General features: G+C 40.0%; 1 protein-coding gene across 2 annotated transcripts; it reads left to right on the top strand.

Annotated features, from left to right (window-relative positions):
* LOC144651439 (uncharacterized) lies at positions 1 to 9066 on the top strand. 2 transcript variants are annotated; one of them, XM_078511376.1, is made up of 8 exons: positions 1 to 218; positions 1640 to 1701; positions 2665 to 2736; positions 3303 to 3401; positions 4095 to 4229; positions 4451 to 4544; positions 5218 to 6824; positions 7747 to 9066. In XM_078511376.1, exons 1-8 carry the CDS (start codon positions 23 to 25, stop codon positions 7942 to 7944), a joined length of 2463 nt encoding a protein of 820 aa, XP_078367502.1. In that variant the 5' UTR covers positions 1 to 22; the 3' UTR covers positions 7945 to 9066. The 2 variants fall into 2 exon arrangements, with proteins under 2 accessions (XP_078367502.1, XP_078367503.1); XM_078511377.1 differs by having other exon boundaries at positions 3 to 218; positions 5347 to 6824; positions 7747 to 9065.
* Positions 9067 to 14308: the final 5242 nt, after the last annotated feature.

Raw genomic sequence — 14308 nt, forward strand, 5'->3', positions numbered from 1 at the left:
AATCAGTTGTTGATGGCAGTTTATGTCGATTTCCATCTGTTATTTCGTTGAAGGCTTTTTAAACAAACGTGTGTCATTGAAAGTCGCCGGCCAAGTGACTAATTTCTGCCGACTTAGGAGTGTACCGGTAATATATATATGGAACAGTTTTGTAATCATGTCCTTCCGAGAAAAGCTTCCAAAAGGCAAGAACAAGAAAGAGGCAAAGTCGGCAAGAGGTACGTCGTCTTTCCTTGCTTGATTTTAGCTTTGATTAGCTCGTTATTCTTTATGTGATGAAGTATAAACCGTAACAGAATAAGTAGTCTCTAATAGTGCGTTTTTAAGACACTTCCGTCCCTTCCCCATCACTTATTGAATTATTCTGTTGAGTGGATTCCAATCATACGCGATACGCTTTGCCTACTAATTGCGTTCAACGAAGGAGAACGCAAGCCTGTTCTTGCGAAACGAATCGAATCTTCCTGTTAACTCTTCTCGACGCAAATTTCCGAAGATGTTTTTCAGGACCTTGGCCTTGCTTTTCTAAACGGATTTTTTTGGTCCCGAGAAGGTTTAGGGCTCTAAGGCTTCGGGCACAAACGAGCAGAGTTTCAGGTTCCAGAACCCTCAAACAACAGTGCTACAGGCTTTGTGACAAACGTTTCAAAGCTCCACTTATTAATATTACGGCTCCAAGCAGCAAAACGAAGGGGCTCCAGGCTCCACGACCAAAATTTTAGGGCCACCGAGCTTCAGCCAATCCCTGACTTTCAATCATACCGCTTGTCAAGCGCCTAATTTTAATTAATCGAGGCTCGCGTGGCCTGTTCCAGGCGTGCGGTTTGTTGGGAAGCAGCGCGTTTTTCGCGCTTATCCCGTTTATCGCGCTGCTCCCCAACTACCGGAGGCCTGAAACAAGCTAAGGTTCGCGGTTACTTGATGAGTTATTTTGTTGCCACGCGAAAATTTTCCTTTCGTGGTGATGGCGTTTTTTTTTTTCACCAAATGTTAGCCGTTGGTTACTGTCACCCCATGGGCCACTGTCGTGGGAAGCAAAATCACATTCAAAAACAATGACTGACTGAAGAAGTAAGCAAGCAAGCTTTGTGCTTCGTAGAGGGAGTCTTCGTAATTCACGAGTTGAAAAGGGCTGAATTTAGACATACAAGAAACAATCAAATGAACGCAATTAAGGGCCAGAGGGTTGGGGGTACTCCTATATGTGTGCTATATAGATATGTGCCTCGGGAAGGGAGACGTTTTTTGAGCTTTTCAGGACATAATCGGGGTATCTTTTTGTCCCTTTTGGCATTATGATGCCGGTGTAATCGTCCTTAGAAAGGGTGTCAAGCTAGACGAAAAAGATACGATCTGCTAAAAACTGAACTACCAGATAGACTTTTATGCTGCAGAAAGGGAATAGAAACGACCTGGCGGTGAGTTATTGTTTTACCCTTGAATAGGGTCTCATTCCTTTGAGTCTGGGGCTCAAAGGGGTATTGATTTTTTTTTTTATTTTTTGCGACACTCAATTATCGTGAATGTAGGGAAGTATTCCCCCCGAATTTTTAAAAGGCGTAAGAGGCACTTCAGTAATACAATAATCCTTGATTATTGACATTATATGTTAGTTTTACAGTTTCTTTATGATGTCTAGGAGAGGAAGTTCCTTTTAATGCTGACCGCTTCCGAGGAGATGGCGTAAAGTTCAAGTGCAAGGTCTGGACCTTCTTCTGTCTCGTATTTAATTATATTTGATTTGCATGTATCTCACAAGGAACATGAAATCGAGTCCCCCCTTCTTATTATTCTTCAGGAACCAGAGTGCCTGGTGGCTCATGGGGCTTCCGTAAGGGTACTCCACTACTGCCGGTCTTCTGCCCGCTGTCTTGCCGTTTCGAGCGTGAGGCCACGCTCCACCAATTCTTTCTCCGTTGTTCTCCGCCAGGTCACCTAAATCGAGTACTCATTAGCCATTAGTTTGTTACTGAATAAAAATGAGCCAGATATTTGTTATTTCACAACACAAGGGTGACGGGTGGCCTCCTACGCAGACGATCTTTCAGCTCGTCACAAATCATTCCTCCCCATTGAAGGAAGGAAAGATTGCGTTACGAGCCGAAAGATCAAAGGCGAAACAATGAGTATTGTCATTCCTCCAACTGAAATATAGTTTTTTATTGGACGATAACCTTTGACGTGACACCTCCCTTTAAAACTCTTTAACTAGAGCGACACTTGCTTGAACCTTGGACTTGCACGTCATGAGGAAGCCCTTAAAAACCGCGGCGAAACTTAACAACGGCAAAACTCGAGGTTGTGGAGAAAAGCAAAATTTTTGTACGATTTTGCGAGCCAACAACTGAAGTACAAAATTAGACGTTGAGCACATACTTATGGAATTCATAAAAGAAGAGGGAAAGACGAAGTTCTCGTCTTAAATTAGACGAAATTCTTTCAAAAGAGTAACCATTTTAGCTCATTCTATCCCAGAAAAATTTAAGACTGAAAAAACTCCTTCTTCGCCGGATTCATATCAAACGAGTTTCTCGCCTCACACACGTCCAATATAAAGTAACTGAGTCGGATCGTTTCTTATCCGAGTCGACACGCGTCTTGGACGTCGGACGACCCAAGTCAGATGGTGCTTATTGAACAACCCTCTTTTTTCTCTATTTATAGCTTGTAGGTGCTATAGATGTCGGTAGTGCGGAAGGCGATGGCATGTGCGTCGATGCAATCAAGACATTAAAGGTCGGTTTCAGTTGTACAGTTCACCACGCCATGAATTATGTTTAACAAACTGATTGAGCGATTTTCGACTGAGTGTTGTAAACCCAAAGCCAAAGTAATCTCCCTGACCAATTACAATGAACACAGACAATACAGTACGTAAACCAATTAAAGCTTGACGAAATACATGTAGCCAGCAGGAAGCGCGAGAAAACGTGCGCGAGAGAGTCACAGTTGGTTTCGGTTTTGTTCTGATTGGTTGAGAAGATGCAGGGCCGTAGCCGCTTTGAGGCACTGAACCGAGGCACTTGCGCGTTTTTCAAAGCAATCACTAGGAGTAGTAATGGAGAGCCAGAACAAACGCGAACTTCTTTGTACATTCAAGTGAAAATCGTTCTAAGAGACGTTAAACTATTATCGGTACTTTGGGAACTTTTTTCTGACTGCTTTTGCATTTTGTAACGTAACTTGACTTGTTATGAGAAACAATGGAAGTACAAATACAGCGACCTGTACCAAACGTATCTGTTGTTTGTATTAGAACTCAAAGGTATTTTTTATTTTTTCTCGACATGTTTTGCATCCAGTTACTGGCAAAATTAAATAAAGATAATGGTGAACATAAGCAGAGGATTGTGATGTATGTCACATTAAATGGTATCAGGATAGTGGACGAAAAAACTCAGGTGAGTGTACCTATAAACCAGCTAGAAATATCATCTCTCCTTCCAAGATATACAAAACTGTTTGCCATACAGTTGGCAGAGTTGTTTTTCAATCCAGCAAGAAAACATCAACTTGTTAATGATTTGATAACTTTCTTTATTTTATTCTCACCACACATGTATTGGTATTGTAAGTAAATATATCATGGCATTCGCAATGTCTTCCTTTTCCCCAAATGGGGAAATAGGATAGGATTCAGTGGCGGATTTAGTGCAGTAGTGTCTCGGGACCCTCCTTAGTTCAAGGTATGGATCCGCCACTGGGAATAAACACATATTCATGAACTAAAACAAAGAGAGATAGACCTTAAAGTGTCAGGTTTCATAGCAGTTATAAAACCACAATAAATGGACATAAAAGCACACACAAACCCTGGAATAAGTGAGCCTAAACTGCCTAAATAATACATCGTAAGAGTTCTCTGAATCAGCCCAGAACAGTGACCCTTAACCACCACTGACAACTCAACACAAACACCAAACCACTTATGACTTACCATAATCCTGCTCCTTATATATTAACCAAAACTTTCATGTGTTCTCTGGCCGGTGTTCCTGATTCCTGGCTTGCTTGGCAGTCCAAAAGGATAAGACAGAATAGAACAGTTCCAATAAGATGCGTTTCAAACCATGTTTTTTCGTACATTTTTGCAGGAAGTAGATCATGATCATCCACTCAACAAAATATCATACGTAACTCCTGACCCAGAGGACAAGAATATATTTGCGTGGGTTTTCAGTCAACCTCGCCATGGATACAAGCTATTTGCTGTAAAGTCAGAAAAACCTGTAAGTAAAAAACAAAATGGTGAATAGTACCGAAATCCAAGTGGCTCAGTGAAATACTTTTTATTGGTTTAATCAAACACACAATACAATGAAGCCATGGCGTAAGCTCAAACGTACCTAGCACAGTGTACGAAACATTAGCCAACTTCTCACACGTATCAATGTTACAGTGTGTGACAGTGTGTGTAACACCGTTTAATTTGTTTTAAATTGCTTGACAGGCGAGAGTTCTCACTGAGACCATGTTTGAACTTTTTCAAGTTCGGTTTGCAATCCCAGAACCGGCTGGACTCAATTCATCCCAAGTGTCAAATGGTAAAGTTAAAAACATTTTTGTGAAACATATTTTTTCAAACTCAGACGTCCAAATTGTAGTGTACTGACAACGTAACTCTTTAAGAACCTATTGACCATTCAGACATTTTAAGCGCTGGAGCGATAGAAACCTAGAGAAAGTTTAAAGGAATTTCCATAGGCTATTTTTTGCAAAAACACTGTTGGCATGGTGCCAAAATTAAGCCTATTTAAAATTCTCCAAATAAACAAACCAAACCATTTCTAGAGTGTGTAAACTGCACCTCGCGATCTTCATGCATGCCATTTTTGAAAATTGTAGCTATACAGGGATGAAACGTATGGCTGGCGCGGTGACCTAACGGTAAGCGCGTTCGACTCCGGATCGAGCGGTCCGTGTTTGAGCCCTCTTCGGGGTCATTGTGTTGTGTTCTTGGGCAAGGCACTTTACTCTTATAGCGCCTCTCTCCACCCAGGTGTATAAATGGGTACCGGCGAATTTACTGCTGGGGTAACCCTGCGATGAACTAGCATCCCATCCAGGGGGGAGTAGAAATACTCCTGGTTGCTTCATGCTACGGAAAACGGGATAAGCTCCGGCCTGGTGGGCCACTAAGCTCGAACGCAGACTTTACCGAGGGATGAAACTTGTTTTAAACACAGCAAAACCTCTTTTTTGGTCACCTTTCTGCAGCACTGTACCATTCCGGAGAAGCCATTTTACACGAACAGCTGAGAGAACAAGTTGCGCTAAACGAAAATTTACGAACACAACTGGAGGAGAGGGAGTCACAGTTAAAGACTTTTCGAGGACAATTGCGAGGTAAAGATTTACAAGGGGTCAGGCTGCATTGGCAGCTTGATGAGAAGAATCAACAAGAAGAAAACTCACAGAGACAATTGAGGCAGATGAGTCAACAGCTGACACATTTCCAAGGACAATTGCGTGAAAAAGAATTGCAAGAGGCCGGCTTGCATGAACAGCTACGGGAAAAAGTCCATCAACAAGAAATGTCACAAAGACAAGTAAGAGAGATGGAGCAGCAAGTGGCACATTGTCAAGAACAGTTGAGAGTTAAAGAGTTTCAAGAGGCAAACCTGTTTAGGCAGCTGAGGGAAAAGGAGCAACAAGAAGAAAACTCACAAAGACAATTAAGAGAGGTGCAACAGCAGTTGGCAAGAAGGGAACAACAACTCAGAGAGAAAGATCTTGAGTTGGGAAACTCGGAAAGAGTATCGAGGGAAAGGGAACAGCAGTTGACAGATTCCCAAAGACGTTTGTGGGAAAAAGAGTTACAAGAAGCCAGCTTACGCGAGCAGCTGAGGGGAAAAAGCCAAGAAGAAGAAAACTCGCAAAGACAGTTGAGGGAGATGGAACAACAGTTGACAAACTTACAAGGACAGTTGCAAGACAAAGAGTTACAAGAGACGACCTTGTATAGGCAGCTGAGGGAGAAGGAGCAAGAAGAAGAAAACTCACAAAGACAGTTAAGGGAGATAGAACAACAGCTGAGAGAGAGAGATGAACACGGAGAGACTTTACAAAGACAACTAGGGGAGATGGAACAACAGTTGACTAACTTACAAGGACAGCTTAGACAAAAAGAAGACGAGTCTAGTAATTTGCAGCAACAAGTTACTACACTAGAAGGACAACTAAGAGCAAAAGACCAGGAAGTGGATGAACTGGAGATAACTCTGTCCACAGCTCAGCAAGCACTTACTGAACAACAACGCCAACAGACCCCTGACTGGGTCATTTCCCGTGATCAAATTCAGCTGACAGTTAAACTCCTTGGTAGGGGAGGCTGGGGAAGTGTTGTCGAGGGTAAGTATTGTGGCTGTGCTGTAGCTGTAAAACAAATCCATGAGTTGATTCTTTCTGCTCACAACCGAAGTTTGTTTGAACGAGAAATGGACATTGCTTCAAGATGCCGCCATCCTTGTTTGCTGCAGTTTATTGGAGCAACAAATGATGAAGGAAGTCCTTTGTTTGTAACAGAACTCATGGAATCAAGTTTGCGATCATTGTTAGAGCAGCGACCTCTCTCTGCAACAGAAGTCTCCATTATTTCTCTTGATGTGGCACGAGCGTTAAGCTACCTTCATCACAAGACACCACCCATTATTCACCGAGACATCAGTAGTGCTAATGTGTTGCTATGGCGACAAGGTGACCAATGGCGAGGCAAAGTGTCAGATTATGGTACTGCTAATTTCATGCAACAGACCATGACAGTTGCCCCTGGAGCTATGATTTACAGCGCCCCTGAAGCATTTACTTCAAATCAAACATTCAAGGTAAGCTATGTCTTATTTTAGAGCGGTTTTCAATCAAGTTTTGTAAAACTAACACAACCAAAAATCACTCTGGCAAATCACAAAGGATACAGATATTCCAATTGGACCAAAAAAAACTCCAAGTAAATATATGTAGCCGGCACGAAGCGTGCGAAAACGTTTGCGAACCAGTCACGATTGGCTTTGGTTTTACTTCTGATTGGCTGAGAAAGTGGTGCGAGTGTTTTAAACCAATCATAATCATTAAGCGTGTTAATGCAAACCAAGGCGAATGCAAATTTCTTTTGGCACTCATGCGAAAACCGCTCTAAGGTTTATTCCATCAGTTTGCCATGTTTACAATGTAAGTCCGGTTAGAGCGGTATATGTAATGAGTGATCCACGAGATAACTTAAAAATGAGTTACCGCCGGACGGGTCGGATTTTCATTGGATATTTCATTAGGTAACAGGAAATTTTAACAATAGGATGAGCCTAGAATCTTTATATTTTTGTATATTGGGTAAAGTGTTGAGAACGTTTTTTTGAAGGGGAAATGGAGGCTCTTGTGTTAGTTATCTGTCGAAGTTTCGTTCACACAAAACCTCCAAGTCTTGCTCCAAGTCGCTCCTTTTTTGCTCTGTTACATGTTACATGTACAGTTATTTGAAAAGATCCCTTACAAAATAAGTAATATAGGACTTCGCCTGGATGACTGTGAGAAATCTACAGTCCAACCTCTCCTTATGAACACCTCTATAATACGGAAACCTACCTATTATTGACAGTTCACCTGGTGCGAAAGTGAGAACAATTTATATGAACTCTACCTCTGTAATACGCACACCTCTATAACATAGACACTCTTCCGTGTCCCTTTGGCGTCCATATTAAAGAGGTTCGACTGTACTGTAACTTTATTTCAAACTGTTGTTGTCTTTAGGTCGATGTGTACAGTTTTGGTGTTCTCCTCTGTGAAATGTGCATCCGGGAATTGCCAGATCCTGAAAGGCGTGATCAACAAATTGCAATGGTTACAAACCGCCTGCTTCGAGCCCTCGTGCGGAGATGTGTGCAAACAGAGCCTGAGACGAGACCAAATATGGAAGAGATTATTGAGGAACTCGAAGAACCAGCTTAATGACATGTCATAGTTACATTATTATGATCAAATTACATGTAAGTTTCAAATTTATTTTTAGAACGAGTTTTCTTTAGCAATTTACATGATAAGAGAAAAGTTTTGCAAAATAATAGCTTGCGAATAGGCTCACGTTTGGGAACGGAGCTGCCTTTCATGTTCGCCGATTCGTTCTCTTGTGCGTCTGACCCAAGCATGAGTATCCTCGTAAGCTAGCAAAATAACATCTTAAAGGAGCATTTTCATGATATTTTAAGTCATTTTTCTGGTTACTTCCAAATTCAAGGAAACCTCAAAATAATAGTTGTGTAATGTAGGAAACAACAAAGGAGTAAACAAAACGCGAAAATAACTAAGGATGGTTTTGACTGACTAAAGCTGCGTTCACATTAGGCCGAAACATGATTAGTCTCATCACGAATGAAACATGTTTCGTTGTGAATAGTGTTCACATCAGGCAGTGCATTGCGCGAATCATGATTGAAACATGATTAGTCTGATCATGATTGAAACTACCTCACGAGGTAGTTTCAATCATGATCAGACTAAACAAGTTAAAAATGGCGGACATGCGGTGAGGAGGCGAGTGCCCAAAAGCTACAAATTTGGGCTTTCTATGTGACAAAATGTTTATTTAAAATATGGCGTAATAAAGCGGTGTAATATGAATTATCGGTGATGGAAAGAAAGCAGAATATTTGGCAGAATATCGCCAGGAAAGTTTACGACGGCGGCTACAAGCGCGCATCATTGCAGCATTGCAATGCAAAAACAAACTTCACAAAATAAAAATATTCTGTTACCGACTGATAGCGCAAATTCGGACAAAACTGTCTTCTTGCTAAACGCTTGAAAACCCGGCTTCATCGAAGGGCTTGAAAATAGACAGAAAGACAAAGATTTAATGGAAACTTTATTGTAATTTCGAGCTATATTTTTACGGTTAAATTAAGTGTAAAGATTTATGCAAGAACCGTGAAGCCGCATAAATTACACACCAGGCATGAAACGTGTTTAAAACTCACACCTAATGTGAACAATGCAAAAACAAGCATGTTTAGGTGAAACATGTTCCGTTGAAACATGTTTATTCTAAACATGTTTCGGGTTAAATGTGAACGCAGGTTAAGATTAAGACGGATTACGAACGACAAACTTGAAACAACTTGCCAGTTTTTTCAAAATGAGTTGTCCGTGACTGAGCTCCTTTAATAACCCTTATAACTTGTGTCAAGCTCAAACACAAGGGTCATTTTTTTTTCCTGTTCGCGCGCTTGCGTTTGTGCTTGAGCTTGTGCTTGCGTCGCTAGTGAAAACCAGGCTCTATTTATACAAAAATGGTAATATTTAAAGTAGGGTAGCCTTATTGAAGTTCACAGAAAATATATTTTACATATTTATCTATTTGCGCAATAGCTTTTACAAAAGGATAATTTTTTGGTAAAGAGGTAAGGAATCCCCCAGCGTTGGGGTTTATCAGTTAGAATTGATAAACAATACAATGAATATAATTTTCTAGTCGTCAGTAAATACTGTACAGTTTTTGAATGACATTATATCAGTAGTAAGTAGCGATCCGTGTACTAGTAATGTGGATGAGATTCGTTTGTAGAATACATTATTTAGAGGATATTACACGGTGGCGAGAAGATATGAATTTTATGTTCGAGTGCGCATTGAAGGAGTGAGATTGTTTTTTCCACGAGAACATAAAATTAATATCTTTGGGCCAACGTGTAATGTTCTTTTAATTATATAGACAAAAACTACAGAAGTGTCGAAAGCACAAACTTTAAATAAATTATGTAAAGTCTTGCACTTTGGCAGCTGGAATTTCTTAAATATCTTTATTTTGGTCTACTTTGCAAGAAACTCCTTGAATTGTTTTGAGTCATGTGAAGTTTTCTTCTTCATGTTTGTACTAATTGCTTCTTAGTGAACGATTTTAAGTCGGCTTCAGTGAACTTTACTTGTCTATTTCAGATTTATCACTCGCCACCTTTTTAAACCGGCGTTTGGCAAAGCTTGGCAGCCGTGCAATTTCGCGAAATGATGTCATCGATATCCTCACTAGTGAAGGCCACTTATACGGTCAGTCCCGGATGTAGTTTCGTATGAATTGTATCAGTCTCTATATTCAAGTAAAATACTTGCGTCTATATAATAAAGAGATGTATTTTCTTATACCTTTGTTTTCACCAGCTAAGATATTTCTGGTAAGGTTGTTTCTAACTTGGAAAAACAGCCGCTCCAAGCAGACTTAGCTTGTAATATTCTCTGTTAATTGATCACCTTCTGCCGTTCTAAACGGTTGATTTATTCCTAAGAATGTTCGTGTATAGTTTTACAAAGCTTTTTTTTGGAGGACCTTGGAGATTTTTTTTTTTTTTTTTTTTTTTATAATTTAATGGAGGACCTTGGAGATGATTTTTGTAGTCCGGCGGTTTAACTCCTGAATTGTGCAATTTTTGATACAAGCACCAAACTTTGCAGGATTACAAGCATTCACATACTAATCAATTCTTGATATAGTGCCAACGCCAATTTCCTATTTTCAGCTAGTACACAGCAATGAAATTTTCAGCCAAGAGGCCCCTCCCCCATGAAGTACTTCTTTTTGCGCTTTTTAATTTAAACGTTCCTGCCTGTCGGCTGAACGAATACGTGTTAAAGGCTTTGGGAATCTATTGTCACTGTTAGGTAGGGTCGGCATCTATTTGATTAATTGCACAAATAATAAGTGTACTTACTCGGTCATTTTCTCAACCTGCATCGCACGAAAGCCAACTGAAGCCAACAGAATTGTTGTAGCCAGCATCAGGACAATGGAGACCCCAGAAGCATTCACCAGGAAAGTCAAGGTATTTTGAACATTAAAAAAGCGCTAGTGGTACTATGACAAGGATTTCGAAGTGTAAACATTTTAGCTGATAGAATTTAGGTACCCTATCTAAGGATAAGGAGGGAACACGGATACTGGGAACACATTGCCAAAAGGAGCAAAAATGATACCCTATTTAAGGACTGAGAACCTCAAAAACCATACCCTATCCCGCGGCATATACCTATATAGCCCACATATGGGAGTACCCCCCGGGTAAAATGTCTGGTCAATCTAAGGAAGATAAAGCAAAAATCCGAACTAAGTATTACAGCTTTAAATGAAAAGCAAAAGACAGAACCAGGCATTACAGTTTAATGGAAAAGGAAAAGGCAAGAACTGACACTGCTATCTACTATGATATATTATTAATTTATCTGTCGGAAGTCAAAGCCAACAGATTTATATGTATTATGTACATCATTTTCAAGACTCAAAAGGTTTATTAGGACTCGACACTTGGGTTTCGGCACTTAGGACTCAACCTTTATTAGAATAAAGATACAACTGTTTTGGGAAATGCCCATCTGAACTTCATAGTCACTAACAATCAATCGGTCAGAAACCAATATGAATATTATGTGCATAGATTTCAGGACTTAAAACTTATTTTTTATATGAGGCACTTGAGATTTAATAGGATTTGGATTGGGATAATACATTTTCAGCTCAGACCTAACATCATACTTAACATAAGACCTAGCACAATCTCCATTATAAAAATAAAAATATGATCATTTCAGACAACAATACAGTACTAGTAATAAACTCCTTTCAATACACCAATAAAGATGAAATCTTTACCATAAAACAACAACTAAAATAATCAGCAATAACATCAAAAAAATAAAATTTAACAATAAATAATGAACTCCTTTTAATACACCAGTAAAGATGACATTATAACATTATAACAACAACAACAAACCAGAACAAAAGACAGCATGCAAAAAATATATATTTTGAAAACTTAAAATATTGGGTGGCTAGGATTTCAACAGTGCTCTGTTGCACACAACATAAGTGATTGGCACAGGCCATATTGCCCATGCTGTTTTTAAAAATCACCAAAAATATATGGCTTATGGCCTTGGTTGTACTTAAGTATAAATATATATTTTCTAAGTAAAATCAGGATAGCCTTATAATGCATCTGAGACAGGCTTTCAGTGTTCTATCCTGAGTTTACTCCTCAGAAAATGTTTATGCATACTACTCTTAAGTGCACAATAAAGTACAGTCCCATTGTAGTCTTCTACATTGCATGGCAGAAATAAAAACAAGTAATCGGCACAGAAGACGTGCTGGTGAGCAAAAAAAACTTCAAATGTTAAGACTGTGGAGTATACAGGAGATTGCATGGGGAATATCCCCAGTACCTATATAAACAGTAAAACGATATTGCAGAAAATAAGCTTTGCATCCTTCTGTATGTACTTCACATAATTTACCGCCTCGTGCGAGTTTATTTGCTGTCTGCAATAGCGAAGCGCGCGAGTGACGTCACGACTCAGACAAGACTCAGACAAACAAACCGAAATGGCGGACGACTTTCCTAAAACACTTTCCAGAACAGCCGGTGTTCCTAAAACACGTTCATAACACGAAAACTTCGCCTAGATTTCTTCTATTTCTCTTAGAACACACTGGTGTTTTCTGAGCCTCGTGGGGGTTATATTCATTTGCATTCTATTTTTAGACCTTGCACGCTTTGCTATTACCGTGCACCTGATAGCATGTTAACATTTGTACGGAGGTGAGCTTGCATTTTCCGTTTTTTATCTCACTCCGACTATTGTAGCAAACGTAAACACTGACGGGAGGAAGGTTCGTTTCTTCGATAACAGCTAAACGAGATGGCGGGAAGGAAAAGTAAAAATCATACGATTGACTGAGGTGTTTTATACTTTGCGTCAATCACGCCAACATTTTGAATAATTCTCGTCTGGATCCTTTGCAGTTTGCAGTGTTACGATCACGAAACCTCTGATTGCCTAAAGGTGGATTTCCACTGTCGCGTTTTTGTTGACGCACGTTAACGTACGTAAAAATTGTAAACGTACGTAAAAATGAAATTTTACGTGCGTCGAATTTACGTTGTCCAATTTCCAATGCCACGTTTTTTTCTTGGTATTTACGTACGTTACACGCACGTATACGCACGTAGCGATCGCGAGTGTTTCAAAAAAGTTGAACTGAGTTCAACTTTTTCGCGGCTGTCTGCGGTTGCGCAGCGATTTATAACCCAATCATACTTTTGGATTTTGACACATGCCACCACTTACCATGTAGAAAACCATTGTGTTTTAAATCGCCCATTTACATGGGAAAATTTGAACGAGAAAAGGGAAGGTAAAATTTTGGTCCTAGTACCACTTTAATTACTTATCTGTACAAAATTATGGGGATACCTAAACTTCGAGCCAGGATTCGAGCTAGGATCTGAGCCAAGTTAACCTAGCAAGCGCTCCGGTAAGCCTGAATAGCACTCCGGTTAGCCTTTGAGGTGGATTTTCACTGACGCGTAAATATTTACGTACGTAAAACGTGCGTAAAAAAAGATACGTAGGTAAATTTCCACTGTTGCGTAAAAAGTAATAAAAAGCGTTTCTTTTTTACGTGCGTTGAATCTACGTAAATGCCCGCTATCCTGAATTATCAAGTTGGTGAATAGAGTGTGTTATTGGCGGCCATATTGGAGGAGTGAAACAATAAATTGTTTTTCCTTTGGGAAAAAATCATTAACATTTCTATGCAAATATCTTGTCAGACTCTTCCAACATGGCTGCCATGAAAACACTTTGTACCACACGCTAGTAAAAGAAATGCGTGAATATGACCAAGAGGCATTTTATAAATACTTCCGAAAGACACCATCAAGTAAAAAAAGATTTGAGGCGACCTTCCCGGATTACCGGTTCAAAGCCTACGTGACCTGACGCCAGGCGTTTTCTTTCACTACTTCGTTCGTGTAATTTGGTTCTGTAGTCAGTTCTATAGATTATTGCTGGAAATTTTCGGACTTTCTCGATGAGAAGTGCTTCTACATCTGATTGTTTTCCCATGTAGATCGACGGCGATTTAAAACAAAATGGTTTTCCACATGGTAAGTGGTGGCATGTGACAAAATCCAAAAGTATGATTGGGTAAATCGCTGCGTAACCGCAGACAGCCGCGAAAAAGTTGAACTCAGTTCAACTTTTTTAAAAACACTCGCGATCGCTACGTGCGTATACGTGCGTGTAACGTACGTAAATACCGAGAAAAAAACGTGGCATTGGAAATTGGACAACGTGAATTCGACGCACGTAATCGCGCGCGTAAAATTTCATTTTTACGTACGTTTACAATTTTTACGTACCTTAACGTGCGTCAACAAAAACGCGACAGTGGAAATCCTCCTTAACTGGACGGACGATTAGAAAAGTGATAGGGAGGGGGATTTTCGGCTTGCACGAATTTTTTTACGTCCATTGCTTGTAC

The sequence above is a fragment of the Oculina patagonica genome, chromosome 4 (assembly GCF_052425735.1).
Source record: "Oculina patagonica isolate OP01 chromosome 4, crgOcupat, whole genome shotgun sequence".
NCBI classification, from domain to species: domain Eukaryota; kingdom Metazoa; phylum Cnidaria; class Anthozoa; order Scleractinia; family Oculinidae; genus Oculina; species Oculina patagonica.

Excerpts from the sequence above, each read along its gene's own strand:
- LOC144651439 (XM_078511376.1), top strand. The coding sequence starts at position 23 with ATGTCGATTTCCATCTGTTATTTCGTTGAAGGCTTTTTAAACAAACGT. Across the intron at positions 1,702-2,664 it reads GCGTAAAGTTCAAGTGCAAG|CTTGTAGGTGCTATAGATGT; the intron begins GTCTGGACCTTC and ends CTCTATTTATAG. Across the intron at positions 3,402-4,094 it reads TAGTGGACGAAAAAACTCAG|GAAGTAGATCATGATCATCC; the intron begins GTGAGTGTACCT and ends ACATTTTTGCAG.